Source organism: Fusarium oxysporum, chromosome I (assembly GCF_013085055.1).
Source record: "Fusarium oxysporum Fo47 chromosome I, complete sequence".
Lineage (NCBI taxonomy): Eukaryota > Fungi > Ascomycota > Sordariomycetes > Hypocreales > Nectriaceae > Fusarium > Fusarium oxysporum.
In genome coordinates this window covers 3,443,970-3,459,099 of record NC_072840.1, presented here as the reverse complement: position 1 = coordinate 3,459,099, position 15,130 = coordinate 3,443,970, and the positions used below count along the sequence as shown (strand labels likewise).

General features: G+C 50.0%; 6 protein-coding genes across 6 annotated transcripts; all 6 read right to left on the bottom strand.

The window, feature by feature from the left end:
- Nucleotides 1–268: 268 nt before the first annotated feature.
- FOBCDRAFT_4977 (TAFII55 protein conserved region-domain-containing protein) lies at nt 269–2,114 on the bottom strand. Its single transcript, XM_059612223.1, has one exon. It carries the CDS (start codon nt 1,932–1,934, stop codon nt 447–449), a length of 1,488 nt encoding a protein of 495 aa, XP_059466594.1. The 5' UTR covers nt 1,935–2,114; the 3' UTR covers nt 269–446.
- Nucleotides 2,115–2,258: 144 nt separating this feature from the next.
- FOBCDRAFT_283873 (uncharacterized protein) lies at nt 2,259–3,355 on the bottom strand (the record flags this gene model as incomplete). Its single annotated transcript, XM_054702841.2, has 2 exons — nt 2,259–2,654; nt 2,710–3,355. The coding sequence occupies 2 exons, from the start codon at nt 3,353–3,355 to the stop codon at nt 2,314–2,316; spliced, it is 987 nt and encodes a 328-aa protein (XP_054558816.2). The 3' UTR covers nt 2,259–2,313.
- Nucleotides 3,356–3,978: 623 nt separating this feature from the next.
- Nucleotides 3,979–5,265, bottom strand: FOBCDRAFT_4971 (uncharacterized protein). Its single transcript, XM_031182214.3, has one exon. It carries the CDS (start codon nt 4,979–4,981, stop codon nt 4,040–4,042), a length of 942 nt encoding a protein of 313 aa, XP_031042982.2. The 5' UTR covers nt 4,982–5,265; the 3' UTR covers nt 3,979–4,039.
- Nucleotides 5,266–7,485, bottom strand: FOBCDRAFT_4973 (cytochrome P450). The gene is made up of 3 exons (XM_031182213.3): nt 7,063–7,485; nt 6,745–6,942; nt 5,266–6,687 (listed from the first exon to the last, which is right to left on the bottom strand). Exons 1-3 carry the CDS (start codon nt 7,309–7,311, stop codon nt 5,551–5,553), a joined length of 1,584 nt encoding a protein of 527 aa, XP_031042981.2. The 5' UTR covers nt 7,312–7,485; the 3' UTR covers nt 5,266–5,550.
- Nucleotides 7,486–9,375: 1,890 nt separating this feature from the next.
- Nucleotides 9,376–11,404, bottom strand: FOBCDRAFT_255694 (uncharacterized protein). Its single transcript, XM_031182212.3, has 2 exons — nt 10,976–11,404; nt 9,376–10,921 (listed from the first exon to the last, which is right to left on the bottom strand). Exons 1-2 carry the CDS (start codon nt 11,070–11,072, stop codon nt 9,792–9,794), a joined length of 1,227 nt encoding a protein of 408 aa, XP_031042980.2. The 5' UTR covers nt 11,073–11,404; the 3' UTR covers nt 9,376–9,791.
- A 1,879-nt stretch (nt 11,405–13,283) lies between these two features.
- FOBCDRAFT_4949 (uncharacterized protein) lies at nt 13,284–15,091 on the bottom strand. The gene is made up of 3 exons (XM_031182208.3): nt 14,413–15,091; nt 13,749–14,356; nt 13,284–13,695 (listed from the first exon to the last, which is right to left on the bottom strand). Exons 1-3 carry the CDS (start codon nt 14,962–14,964, stop codon nt 13,350–13,352), a joined length of 1,506 nt encoding a protein of 501 aa, XP_031042976.2. The 5' UTR covers nt 14,965–15,091; the 3' UTR covers nt 13,284–13,349.
- Between the last annotated feature and the right edge of the window lie 39 nt (nt 15,092–15,130).

Sequence of the window (15,130 nt, the reverse complement as noted above, 5' to 3'; positions counted from 1 at the left end):
TCATTGAATGATTTCTCTTGTGTGAAAATAAGTCCCGAGGGGCATGAGGACAACTGTAAGACGTACTTGATGTCACAAACATAGGACGGTGTTGGTTGGCGTTGATTCTGGATAGCGAATGAGAACCAATTTTTCCTCTTTTACTCAATGAAAATGTATTACAAAGATGGTGTTCAAACGTGTTTGGGCTCTATCTTTATCCTGGTGTATAAGTATAATGTTTCACATCAGTGAGCAAGCACGCAACGGAGACAACTTGTGAGGTATGAAAGCTTTACTAGCAGTTGGTTGAGCAATAGTAAATGTGGTATTTTTGGGGTCCAAATCCAGAATCAAATCATCGCTTGCCCAGATCTTGGGCTACACCTTAACGCCGTCTACCTACCATAAACTCAGCTGCCTTCCCAGCAACTGATATACACCGTGCACTGATTTCTACTCCCTCATCAGTCATCTGTCTCGATACCGATAGACGAGTTCTTGAGTTCAATCTCTGCCCTGAGCTGCTTGATGGTCTGCTCAATACGAGTCCGGAGGAGCTTGTTTGTATTACGGGCCAGTTCTTCTTGCTTGCTGGCAAGCTGGTTCTTCAGGTCGTTGATGAAAGACTTGACACCCTTTTCCTCGTCGCGCTGGGCTCGAGCATCCTCGTCCAGGTCCTCGTCGTCGTCGTCGTCATCATCATCCGAAACTTCCTCGGACTCATCCGACTCAATGCTATCTTGGAGTGGCGCGGGGGTATTGGCCTGTGTGGTCGTCATTGGCGTTGGAGCATCCATACCGATAGCGGGAGTTTCATCGCCCATTTCCCCGAAAGCGGCCTCCAGATCGGCTGCAAGGTCATCGTCGCCATCTCCGAATACATCTTGGCTCTGGAAGTAGTCCATACCATCATCGTCATCATCCATATCGCCTTCGGCATCCTCATCTCCGCCTTCCTCGTCGTCGTCTTTGCTCTCGTCGACCCATTCCCAGCGCGTAGAGCCGGCTTTAGCATCCTCGGTGAGCAGGCGTTCGACTTCTGCTTCTTTATCCTCAATCTCCTTTCGACTAATGGTCTTGGCGAATCGCCGGTTCACACAATCGTGCATGGGCGGTGTTAGGCCGTGTGGCCATTTGAAGTGTTGGTCGATCATGCTTGGTAGAGGTGTTTGTCTTGCTTCAGCTTCGGTGGAAACTTTCTGGTAAACCAGAAGCATTTGGCAGATGTCTGCAGACTTGAGAAATGATTTGCGATCCCATGTCTTCATCGCTTCTGTAACTGTAGGCAGGTCCACCATAACAGCGGCAAACGGTTGACCTTTGACTGACACGACCGCCCTTCGAGAATCCTCTTCAAAGAATTTGAGTTGAATGTCTGCTCCTCCCTGGCTCCGAGGAATGCCCATCTTGCCATTCTCCATGCACCAGCGCACATAGTCACAGTGCTCTCCTGGTAGCATCCTCAGGACAAATTGTTCCTCTATCGATGGATCCTTCTCCCGATCACTCGCCTCTGAGTCATAACCATCTCCTGGCGGATGTACTGGTGCGCGTCCCTTTGGCTTCACCACGACCGTTGGAGTGAGCCCTGATTTCGTTGGCTTAAGTTTTATTTTTGTTGTTGGATGCGCCGAGCCTAGCTCATCATCCAGTTCATCGTGTGCGCGCTTCTTGCTCTCAACGAGTTTCTGTGTGGGCTTAGGTTGTCGGCCAGCTTTCGTCTTCACTGGTGGTTGTTCCGCAGGCGTTGAGGGTTGCGACTTTCCGATCTTGAGCTTCACTTTGCGGCTACCTTCCGTCGGAGTTGGAGTCGGAGCAGCTGGGCCAGCCGGGGCCGAGACTGAAGGTGTCGCATTCGCATCAGCGACGAAAGAGGAAGACCGGCTGACGTTAATCTTTAGACGAGGTTTTGCGGGTGGTTGGCCATCTTTTGTTGGGGTCGGTGTCGACATGTTGCAAATGGAGAGCTTGCAGCGCTTAAGATGTTCACGATGCTCAATTCAAGCGTGGATAAACTAAATATGACATTCGTTCCTCGTGACTCTGACGTAGGGGGGAACAAGGGTGAAAAGCTGCACTGATAAAATCGATGCTTGGAAATGATGCGAGATGTCCTTTTATTAAAGTTGAGGTAGGTATGGTGATGAAATTGAAATGGAGGAACCGCGCAGCGCGCATATCATGGACCAGACCCGCTTTTATCCGCTGGCCATCTATCAAGCATTGTTGGAAATCATGAACAGCCTTCTATCATTTTCTCCTCCTTGACAGTGATTCGCTAAGCTCCAGTCAAAACACACCAATGTTCCATATAATCTGTCCACCCCTGGTTCAAGCTTGCTTCAGAAATTGGAGGGTCTGTGTTTTGTTGACCACAAGAACTTCTGTTGCTGAGTCTATAACATCTTGCCACGATGTATTGCGGCAAGTTTCCTCGAGGCTTGGTAGTTTCTTTGCTTTGCTAGTTCTTGTCTTTGTGTTGGATGCGCGCTCGCGAATCGCCTGAAGCAGTACCTTGGCGAGTACCGGGTCTCGTTGCCCTTGCTTCTTGAGGTAGCTAATGATGAACTGATTCTCTCTCATTTTTGTGGTCTTGTGTTCGCGGTTCCAGCGTTTTGTCGAGTTGATTGCATCGTTGATGCGTGACTCTAGAGTCGACGAGCTCGGAGAGGCTTCGTCATAAGTTAGTGCTTGGGAATCTTATGGTCCTGGGCCATAACGACTTACTCTGCTGCTGGTGGGCGCTTGAGATGATATCCGTTTTTGCCTTTCGCATTGCTCGTGTTTCTATTCCAACCAGCGATGGGCTTGTCTGAGGCTCATTGCCCCTGACACCTGCATGCCGCGAAACGTTAATCATTCGACCTGATATCTCATCTATCTTTGTCCTTGCGCCCTCCAGTTGGTTGTTCCACTCCATTGTGGTATCACTCATGGCTTGCTGTAACCTCTCGATGTCCGCTCGTGTGGCAGGCTCATGATTATGTCCCATGCGAGCCATGTAAGCCTTGACTGTTTGGACCTCAATCATCATCTTCGTCATTCGTTCTTCATTCTGGCGTCTGAATTCTTGGTCATCAGCGGTGCGGAAAACGAGCTGCTGGACTTCTTTTTCAAGTCGACTGGCAAGCGAGAAGACAGTATGGAGGTTGAGTTCAAAATGCATATTCGCGAGCGCCTCTGCTTGTTTTAAGAGCTGGCTGTCTTCACTCTTTGGGCTGTTTGGAGTTGTCTGGGTGGACGAATACGCGACATCAGGGAAGGGTTTCGATGCAGTCAACGCTGGAGCAAAGTTGGCCGAGGTTTGACTTGAAGGGGGCGACAGAGGTGCACCAGTTCCCTTAGGAACTGATCGGTGGCGGTTCTGGCTCATGTTGAAAGCAAATTTGGTTTCTTTATTTGAGAAGAGAAGCGAGACAGGTATCGCTGAAGGTTGCTCATCAGAACATGAATGGCCCGGTGATGATATAGAAGGGAAAAGAGGGGAGGAGACATGACGCCTCCGTGAGGTTCCAATTATTAGGTTGTTTGGCTTTCCCATCTACCTTCCCTAGGTAGGTATAAAAAGGTGCCAGATACCTATTGGGTGTTTCCTTCTAAGTAAAAGTGCTCCAAATTTGTTATCGAAGAGTGAAGGAAGGAAGGGGCTAGGTTTAGAGTAGGTTTAGAGAAGGGAACAGGAGGCAAGAGAAGCTTCTGAATCACGAACAACACGTACCTACCTATCTTAGAGATTCGCCCTAAGGTACCTATTTCATAAGGAAGCACCTAGGTACCTATACAGCTCGAAGTCTACACCATCTTCCACCTCATCTGATAAGTAATAAGGTTTACTTAGCATCGCATTCTATAATGTTGAGGTGTGCTTCTGGCAAATGGGACTCCGTAGCCCAGCGAAACCATTGCATATATCCGACCTTGACTCGAACAATTTGCAATTTGAGCGTATGCAAATCCTGTACATCGAATAGCTCGTTTCTTGCTATAATAATGTATGCACTCGCGCGTGCAAGACCGACATCTGTGTTACCCAAGGGCCTTCGCACCATGGCCTTCATTACTCCAGGTCACCAATAACTTCAGCATCTTTCCCCTTCAATCTCTCCCTACCAATCCAGTCCATAAATATACCGACATCCTTAGCTATCGCCCCAGAAAGACCTAGCTTCTGTGCCCACATTGGCACCAAGCCTTTCGCATCAGATGCTGTCCCCATCACCCATTCCAAGCTTCCATCACCCAATTCTCTTACCCTCTCAACACTTGTGTAAGCCGCCCGAATTGGGCCATCGTGCTTAGCCACGTTTGTTGCATCGTCACCGGCCCGGATCGCGATTTGAACGACAAGGAACTCCTTGCGTCCACGAACAGCAGCTGTGGCTTGTAGAACAGGAAAGACACGCTTTGACAACGGCCCGGGAAGGTCATGGACAGACTCCTCATGACGCAGTGTCCAGTCAATCCAAGTTTCGCCGTTCAGCTGAATCTCAATGCCTGAGCAATCCCATTCCTGTAGTCGCTTGAAACTCACCACGCTTGGCGTAAAGGTCTTCTCCGCTTCACCATGCTTCTCCTTGAAACATCTCAGAAACTCATCCCAATCTGCCGTGCCCTTCTCTTTCTTTGCTTCGTGAGTACTCCGTCGAAGCGCCCAAAGCTCTGACTGCGCTTTATCAGATGGTATCCCAAGCCCAGGGTTCTTCTGAGCGACAACCCCAAGAGTCTCAGCATCAACAGTACGCTCGAATACATGGACAGAAGCGGCAGATCCGTCGTATGTTTTGACTGTCTTGTGTTTCCAGAGCTCACTTGTGGACCGGAGTTCAGTAGCAGGCTCCACGGAAGGGATCTCGGAAGGGACGGAGTTTAGAAAAGGCAAGGCTTCGAGAATAATTGAGGAGAGAAGAACCTTGAGCTCTTCTGGTTGTGCCCCTGCAGCTGGAAGTTTAGAAGGACGTATGCCCCATAGGCGGACAAGAGGGCCATATGACTCGCTCATGATGTCTGGACGAGGTGCTGGTCCCTGGCTTTGGTTAAGGGTACTGATGTAAGTGGTATTGATAAACAGTTGCTTGCTAATTGAACAGGTCGAATCCTCCTGATTAAAAAGAATTCAAGAGCAGAAACAGAGCTGGTGATAATGCTGGTGAAAGACGTGTTGCCAGTCTTGTCGCAGAATAACAAAGCTTCCTCTCAGACTCAGACTGGTATGAATGCAGCACAGTCGTCATGGATGGCGCTCAGCTTGGTGGGGTCCAAATGCCAACTTCCAACTTGACCTCGCCATAGCGGGAATGCCCCCATGAGATCGGCTCACTTAGCCATCAGATCATTACAGTCAGGGGAAAGCATGCAGAAAATTGTGTTGATTCATAATTTGATCGTTGCTTATTAAAAATGTATAGATTCTATCGCCAGATCTTTGCTGGCATGGCATGACAATTGACTTCTTTTTGGAAAAACCAGCCCAGCCATTACAAAACACTCAACTCCCCAGCATGCCCATTGCATTTGCCGCATATATACAACTTATTTCGTGTTGTCTCATCATTGCTTTCGAGCCAAAATCTACTGCTGGCGTCTCTCCCAGTGAATGTTGGCGGGCTCCAAGGGTCGCGAGAAAAGCGAGGCGTAGTCGGTGTCGATTAGAGTGTTGCCGCCATCCACATTGCGGAACTTGAACTCACGCACAACCTCAGCAACAATTGTCTGAAGCTGGGCGTTGGCAAAGTGCTCGCCAATGCATCGGTGACGACCAGCACCAAAGGGCAGATAAGGAGAGGCGGAACCCTTGCTGACAAGGCCGTAGCCATAGTCGATCTTCTCTTCGTCATCGCCACGGGTAGCCATTCTGGGGAAGTTGGGAGAGTCGACCTCCCATCGGTGAGGATCCCACTCATCGGGGTTGGGGAAGTAGGCCGAGTCAGTAGCGCTGACACCGGGGGCGGCGAGAAGAGTGTGCGAGGTCGGGATGGTGTACTTGGTTCCAGGGACAGGCATGGGAGACTTGACGGCGCGCATGATAGAGTGGATAGGGGCGTGAAGGCGGAGAGTCTCCTTGATAATGGCCTGGTTGAGGGGCAGCTTGGCAAGGTTGTCGTAAGTCAGGGGAGGCAAATCAGCACCGAGTTCTCTGACCTGCTCTTGGTACAGCTCTTCCATGATGTGAGGGTACTGAGCGAGACGGAGCATGATCCAAGAGCTGGTAGAAGAAGAAGAGTGCTGGCCAGCCATGAGGAGAGCAATCATCATGTGGGCGACCTCATGATCAGGGACAGGGGTGCCGTTCTTGTAAGTAGAGTTCATGAGATGCTTCATCATATCGTGCTCGGTGTCATCGTTGTCCTTAGCGCGTCGCTCCTTAATGGTGTCCATATAGATCTTGGCAACAGTGCGCTGGGCGTGGTCACGCTTGCGGTTCCAGGGGAGAGGAGCCCAGTGAAGCATGAAGTTGATGGGAGTGAAACCCATGTCGAGATCGTGGTAGAGAGCGGCCAGAGACTCGTCAAACTTGTTACGAATGACGCTGCCCTGAAGGGCATGCGAAGCAGTGAAGATAGTGATCTCGGCCATTTTCTTGGGAATATCGACAATACCGGACTTGCCCTTGAAATCAGGGCTCTTCTTGAAGTAATCGCGAACCTCGGCGGAGATAATAGGCACGTATGATCGGAAGGCTTCGGTCGTGAGGGCGATTTTCATGAACTAGAGGCATTTCTATCAGCATGTTTGCTACGCAAGGATCTGACTGTCGTTTCTAACCTTCTTCTGCTCCATGAGTTTGGCATTAGGGCAATCGTACACGACATCCTTGCCAAAGACAGGAGTAGTGAGAACAGTGTAAATCTCCTCGGCAGAGACATCCTTGAGCTTTCCGTTGAGGATGAAGTCGTTTCCAGTGGGGCCAACAGCGACAGTGGTTTTCTTTCCAAGGAGAACAAAGGTGAAAACATCACCATGCTAGCGCAAAGTCAGCTTTTCGTCATGCATTGTTTTCTAGCATGAGAGCCCTGGTTTTCTGGCGCCTTGTGCGCCCAAGACTGGCCTCCAATCCTAGATTTTTGGGCTTGTTAAACGTACCTTGGCGCGGTTCTCCTTGAAGAACTTAGGGGGGTCCATTCCGTATGTGATAGTGCTTCCAACGAAAGGGAACCAGTGGAAGACTAGGGGGGGTTCATTGCGGTTCTTGAAGAGTAGCTGGTTGAGCACATTCAGAACGACAGAGAGAATTATGAATGCTCCGAAGCCAATTCCAATCTGCTGGCCCAGGGGGAGCTCCTGATATTGTTGCGCGAGCGGGTGGCTCGCAAGTTCTTGGAGGAGACCCATGGTTGGGTTTTGTAAGGAGGATATTAGGGTTTTCGTTCCGTTTCGAAGGATGAATTACTGCAGAGAAGTAAAGAAGAAGAAAGTATCGTCCTCGGCGCCAGGAAGCACAAGAATTCCCAATGGCGAGTCTGTAGAAAGTAGAGACTGACAGGAAAATAAAAGGGAACGATGGCGAAGGAGATTAACTGATATGTAATTGCGACAGACCCCGACGTCTTTTTTTCGGACCGGGGTGTCTTAGCTGGTAGAAGAGACCCCACAGACCTGCCGAGCAAAAACAGCCAACAGCACGGTACACCGCCTGCGCTCTGTCGAGATTAAGCCCGTAGAACTGCCTCGCCCCCTTTGTGGTTCACAGTCTACAGCACTCCTGCTGCCCTGTAAAACAGAACCCGATGTGGCCCATGGACGGTTCCTGGAAATAATGGGGCATCATGCCGTCCCGTCGCGAAAGGGTGTGATATGATTGGCTCAGAGTTGCGGATTCGTATTCGCATATACTTTGTGGTGCCAGATCTTGAGCCCCTCCATCCCTCCTTTTTCGCATTCTTATCTGCCCGCCAATAGAATTATTTATTTGTTTGCATTGATTGCTTACGTAGTACCTACTCTGTATGTACCTTTACGTTCTGTAGATACCCTACCTACAGTAGGTACGCAGGCTTTGCCAAGTATAATGGAACTTTGACCAGAGGTTAGGTAAGTTCAGCCCCCAAACTGTATTTTTATCCTCCTTCGACAATAGAGCTCAAACACAACGGTCAAACACCTTTGTCAGGTGAGGTTCCGATGAAGAAAATACTATTTTCTCCCTTGTGTTAATATTCCACCGATCACTTCGCGGCCCTTCCTTCTCTGCCCCTTGTACTGAACAACTGAACTCTTAAAATGGTCCGATGATTTGGCTCACAGAGTTCCTGATTGGCTTCATTGCTATGGTCCGAATAAGAACCCGACTCTTGATCAGCCGTGAACTACCCGGCTATTTAATGTGACGATTCTCGAATCATTTCCAGGGTCCTCGATGAATAAGACCATATTGGTTATTGGTCAATGGCTTTTGACGTGTCCAGGATGAGAAAATACGGATCATGAGAAGTATCAGTATTCACATGTCGATCTGCTACCTAATGGCTGATGGAATCCTTGTGATAGTAGAATACGATTCAAACTCTGGAAGAGCTCACAAAATTCCGTGGTGTTCTATGGCCTCAATTGGAAGTACAGATGACCATTGATTTGAAAAAGTTGCTCAAATGGCAAGGGCCATTTCTATTACTGTTACGATAGTAAATGTTTGTTCGACAAATTTCGAGGCTACGATACCACCGGAAATGCTACCAAATACTCAGAAGCTACCCCTGAAGTCGCCGCAATTAACAATGAAAACATATCATGTTTGTTCCCAGCCCCGGATCACCCCGATCACAGAAATCACCTCGCCTATAAAGCCCCGCTTAATATGGGCTGACACTCGCGGGGCTCATCTTGTATGAAGAAGTAAAACGTCGCCCGACTCACTTCCGTATTCGTGAGACGGAACGGTCAAGAACAATCCCAATCACCGGGGCCTATCCGTCCCGGCCGGCGCCGAACTGGCGTGACGGCCCGGACGAGGGCTGTGGGAAGGGTCGGCATCTGAGGATAGGCACCGGGTTTGAGATTTTTCTGCAATTTTTCTCTGCCGATGGCTCTACAGACTACACGGCATGCCCCGGTGCCAGTTGCGAAATCACAAGTCTCATAAGTGTCAAAAGACGTTCATGCAATTCAAGAGACTTGAAATGACTGCCATGTCAGGGCATTGTCAGTACAATAGTGAACTATCAGTTTGATAGGGTTTGTTGCTCCTTGAGGCCAACCTTGTCTGTCACTGTGCCTGTTCTTATCTTCGTAGAAGAAGTCCATGAGACGCCCGTCCATGTTTCTATTATCGTGAAATCTTTGAAACTGCCCACGGGGCCAACAAGACGGCGGGGTTGACCGACATATTCTGACTACATGGTGGTTAGCAATACTGTGCCGTATAAAATCGAAGCTCTTCCTAGGAACTCAGGGTGATAATGACTCAAAAAAGCATGTATAACTATTTTTTTTATTCCTGTGCCCTAAACTATGAATCGTGAAAATCATGAGGGGAATATTACCGACGCCTGTAATCAGAGTATCTACCAAGAGCAAACACATACTCGCCAGGCAATAAAATATGTGAGTGAGTAAAAGGCATGCCAAATTCTTCATGTATCCCCATAAATGCACGCAAATTGCATCAATGCTCGAAATCCGCCTATACATAGTGAGCCGCCAGGTAAGATAAACGCGAACGTTATCTTGTTAAGTCCGCTGCGTTACTTATGTCGCAACCATAACCGCCAAAGTCGTCTTACAAACTCCAACTCCCAACAAATGTCTCAACCCTGGTGAGATATCGTCTGCGCTTATCATCGAAACGACAGAAGACATTTAGAGAATCATGTCTTCTAAGCAACGATGCTCTTTCCAACAGCACCCCATCGAAGTTTACGAAGTCCATTGCCCGAAGACCGAATTACTTCCTGGCCGCAGGATGCTGTTTCGTTGACGCTTCCAACGCTGGCAGCCAGCGCCTCTTGCTTGCCGACCTCACGGCCGATAACATAACCAGCACCAAACCCCACCACAGATACAAGCACGACAACTCCGGCGCTGACAACCCATGTGAGAAGGGTTGGTGAGATGCTGGTTGGCTCTTCCATCTGGGCTACCTTCTTTTTCTTAGTAGCCCGTGGAGCCGTTGGCGATCCGGAGCCGTGCTTGCCTCTTTCAGAGGTTCGTGAAGGGGATCTTGCGGGAGAGCCCCGTTTACGGGGTGGAGATGGGCCCGCAGGTCGTTGGGCTCGTCTCGGCTCCGTTGACAGCTCCGACTCCGGTACGAATCGGAGTTCCATGGGTTGACTGCTGGGACCTACACCTGCGTTGGCGGTCCTCTGGGCCTCTGCTTCCTCCTTTGACTTGGGCAGACCTCTAGCAGCATGCGCGCAGGAAAGAAGAGTAGTGAGGGATGCACGAAGGGCCGCATCGTTCTCTTCACGGACAGCTGGGGACATAAAGCTTGGACCCGCACGGTGGGGCCGCGTCTGCGATCGTTGGGTGAAGGATGGCCGTGTAAGACCATTATGAGGATGAGGAGGAGGAGGAGGAGCATTTGGGATGGCTGGAGCCGAGTCTCTTCGTTGCGTGGATGGATGAGTGAAGGCGTTTGGCTGAGGTCGAAAGACAGGCTCGGTAGGTTGATCAGACACACGTCCGAGCGCGGTGACGTTATCACCATCCGACTCGGCCTCTGAATCCATATCCGCCTCCTCCTCGGACCGCTGAGCGTTCTCGGTCGAGCTGGTAAGCAGGCGATCGTCCTCGCTATCGCTCTCGTCGTATTCCTCCTGGCTACTCAAATCGGCCGCGTTCACGTTATGAATGGCAGTCTGCTGTTGAGGGAGTGATCGTGCTGATTGCTGTAATCGTCGTCGGCGCACATATGGATTTCCGACGCGCAGGCCGGTAGTAACAATCTCATCGCCAATACTGGACAGGGAGGAAGACGAGGGCTGTGATGCTACTTCTACCCAAGATTCTAGAAAAGTTAACATACAAGTTTTGACAGTTTGACCTACGGTATGAGACTTACCATCGTGACGTCTCTGTGAGGGAAGCCCAGGACTCGATCTCGCTCCATTTGGAGACATCCTATTTCCTTGCCAACTTTGGTTTGCTTCTCCGTCCATTTTTTTTTTCTCCTCTTCGCGCAGATAAGATCGAAGTTTGTTGAAAGTTGAGTTGTTGGGACACACGGTATTCAAGTTCCGAGGCGGAGTACAAGAAGGCACGGGGCTCAGTATGCTAGATCAGCAGTGCAACTTCGCTTATCTCTTAGCTATGGGGTGATGCTTGCTATTCAGGAGGCTGCCAAAAAGTTGAAAGATGGCGAAGCAGAAGAAAGACAGATCAAGTACAAAGTGAGGGTATAAAAAAGATAGAGAGTATAAGTAGCGAATTCTTGGCCAGCGAAGTCGGGGCTGGGGAAACCGTTGGTAAAGTAGAGTGTGGACGATTGCTTCTTTGTTACAGGCACGAGAGCACGTCTCGCTGCCCAGTGATAACGACGAAGTAGCAGTACTTGTGGTGCGGGTGGGGAGACAGTGCGGGCTCATGGCGCATACTAGCTATGGAACACCCACATGCCAGGCATGTTACCCATTTGGTGTAGCCGCACTGATGCTGTAACGATGACGTTCTTCTTGTTGCACACTGTATATCTGTGGTCGCGAGAGCGGTGAAGCAGCTTTCTATGAGTATCGGTACATCAGCCCCCGCCTTACATCTGAGCACGCAGCACGAACACTACAGTCATGAGTACAAGGCGGGGTTTAGATCACCCAAACAAGCTCACAGCCGACCTCCTAAAAGAAATTCCAGCACCGTAAAGAGATTTGCAAGTAGATGGAAGAGGAAAGGGGGCTGGCTGAGGCTGCTGACGTTATCCTCCAGCCCATGTTGTTAAATGTAAGGTAGTATTTACTTTGTCCAGCTTGACCATGTTTCAGTATGTAAGGAGGTCTTTCGATGCCTCTTATGATCTCCTTTGCCAACGTGGATTAAACAAAGACCCTTTATTAAGCTCTGGGCTCATAGACCTGTCGACTTTCATGGATCTGCATTATGCGCGAAACAAAGAATCATGAAACAATACCCTGGACCATTTATTCCCTGTGAGCCGTGAAAGTTATGGCGCAACGATCGTCCAGCCAGCACCTCAATACAACACGGCACCCCAGTCCAGTAAAACCCGAACTTGTTAACCATCACAATGCCTTATGGGTTTGCGTCATCTGTAGACTTTGAACAATATCGGAACTGGAGGTTAACACGTATCGTATATCAACTAGTTAGTGTATCAACTAGGTACTGTAGCTTGACACCTCACCGAACCATACATAGCAGCTGACTCTCAAGACTGACCTCCTTAATATTCTTTTCGTCCTTCCCAACAGATTCACCTCGATTATCAGTGTTCAACCATCATGTTGACTTGCTCACGCGTAAGTAGTATCTCTCTAGATTGGTCACTCCGTCCCCACCGTCCGTCTGATTCGCGGCTTATATGACACAGCCATCACACGCTGCACATATCAATCCCCGGACTGCACGTTTTGATAGGCTACAGCTGCGTCCTAATTCTGCAACAGTACAGTGGGCTGTATGTTACGAATGAACTTTCTACCCCTGTGCTATACTTGACCCAAGATGAACTCATACCCATAATTTAAGCGTTTTGTCCAAAGTATCATATGTAAAGAACATATGATCTCGACAACAATATCATCCCACTGCAAAATACTCACTAAGTTGCCTTATACTGTAGATACATTCACTCATGAAAAGACCCTCGTGATGTCATTGAGAGAAACATAATTGAACTTTTATTGCGCCCCTATAATCGAGATGTGGACTATCCCGTTGCTACATAAATCGAAAGAATAACGGCAGTGGTATACTCACCAACATCAAACGATAAAACATTGTACATGGTATAAGAAATCAAGATGGTTTAGTCTTCAAAGGCAGGAGATCGTCGTCAACTGGTTCTGAGGTTAGGCATAGGCATGGTCGTATCGTTTCGAAAAGCCCCCAGGACCCTCAAGAGCATTCGCGAGAACCGACTTGGTCCACTCCACAATGTCTGGAAGACAGAGGGAGCCTCTTCCCAAAGAGTGGTCAACAAATCCCTCAGAAGCCCACGTGGTGTCTGCCTTGAAGACAGGCTTGATCAAAAAGCCAAAGACACCAGGAAGGTGCTTTATGAAGATGCCACGAGCCCACGGTCCCTCAAGTGTAATAGCCCCCAGGTCTATAACTGCTTTACGCGTGTGATGCGTATTCTCAAAGCCCACTACTCCATGACGGAGTTTTGTCTTGTGTTGAATCGACAGCCCACAAAAGCCCACTTATTGGTAAACCCGCCAGAAGCCCTCAGTTCGCAACTGTTGTGCATCAACCCACGCTTAATCGAAAGAAATCTTGGAGCCAGAGAAAGTGGTGGGAGTGCGGTTAGCACCAGTGCCGAAGCTACCACCGCGACCACCTCCGCGGCCACGACCACCACCACCACCGCGACCACCTCCACGGCCTCCGAAGCCACCACGGCCGCCACCGCGACCACCTCCACGACCACCACCAAAGCCGCCGCCACCGCCCTGTTGAGGCCTGCTGCTGGCATAGTCCAGGCGGACGCTGCGGGACATACGTCCGTTGCCAATAGGGGCACCATTCTTGGCCTCGAAGACCTGCTTGGCATCCTCAACCGAGTTGAAGCTGACATAACCGAAGCCCTTGAGGTTACCGCTATCACTGTTGAAAGTTAGTAACAGGAACGCGGAGTCAGAGTGAACATTGCTACTTACGGATCGGTAGGGAGGCGAACGCTGGCAACTTCAGCGACCTCGCTGAAGAACTCACGGACGGTGTCCTGGTCGACATCGAAAGGAAGGTTACCGACGAAGAGGGTATCGCTCTCAGGGCTGACCGTGTCACCATGACGCTGGGCACGATCGGCAGCGCGAGACTGGGGGTTGGCATCAGCAGGACGAGCGTTGGCATAGTCGAGGTTGATGGCACGGCCCTCGAGTTCAACACCTTGCATGGTCTCGTAGGCCTTGGTGCAAGAGGCAGCATCGTTGAAGTCGACATAACCGAAGCCACGGCTGCGACCAGTACCCTTCTCAGTCATGACACGGGCGTTGGCAAGACCCTCAATATGCTTGAAAGCCTCGTAAAGGGCATTGTCGTCGATGGACCAGCTTAGGCTGCCGGCGAAGAGGGTAGTGGGCTCGTCAGTCTTTGTCTTCTTGGCATCCGCATCGCCATCATCCTCAGCCTTGCGCTTCTTGGAAGGAGCCTCCTCGGTCTTCTCAATTTTGGCGCCGGCCTCCTCATCAGAGTCGCTGCTGTCACTGTCATCAGAGTCATCCTCAGAATCGTCGGAGTCGGAGTCGTCAGAAGAATCGGCCTTCTATGTATGTGGTTAGTAAGAAGTAGCTTCAGTAGATAGAGTTTGGGTGTACGAACCTTCTCGGCAGCCTTGGCCTTGGGCTTCTCCTCCTCGCTCTCGTCATCGGAGTCAGAGTCGGAGTCAGAGCCGGAGCCAGACTCAGAGTCGGATGAGTCAGAAGACTCAGCCTTCTTGGCGGGAGCGGCAGCCTTAGCAGTACCGTTGACCTTGGTAGCCTTAGCCTTGGGCTTCTCCTCCTCAGACTCGCTATCGGAGTCGGAGTCTGAGCCGGAGTCGGACTCAGATTCAGATGAAGACTCAGCAGCCTTGGCCTTGGTGGCGGTCTTCTTAGTGACCTTCTTCTCCTCCTCAGAGGAAGAAGAGTCGGAATCGGAGTCGGAAGCCTCAGACTCGCTCTCAGACTCAGACTCGGAAGAAGACTCGGGCTCGGCCTTCTTCTTGCTCTTCTTGGTGTCCTTCTCCTTGGTGACCTTCTTGGCGGCAGCCTTAGCAAGCTCCTTGGACTTGGACTTGGAGGACTTGGAAGGCTTGGTGATGCCTCCGGCCTTGACGGTGCTGAGAGGCTCAGCGACCTTGGCCTTGCTCTCCTTTGTCTTTGTCTTAGCCATTGTGATTATGTATTAAGGTAGAAGGGGGTAAGAGATGGTAGGGAAAGGGTGAATGTCTAGTCGGAGAGAATGAACAGGAAGAAAAATGGGAAGAGGGCGGATGTAGAAAACAGACTTTTAAGCTGGTGGTTGGACTCTTCTTTTTTTTTTTTTCTCACTTTTTTTT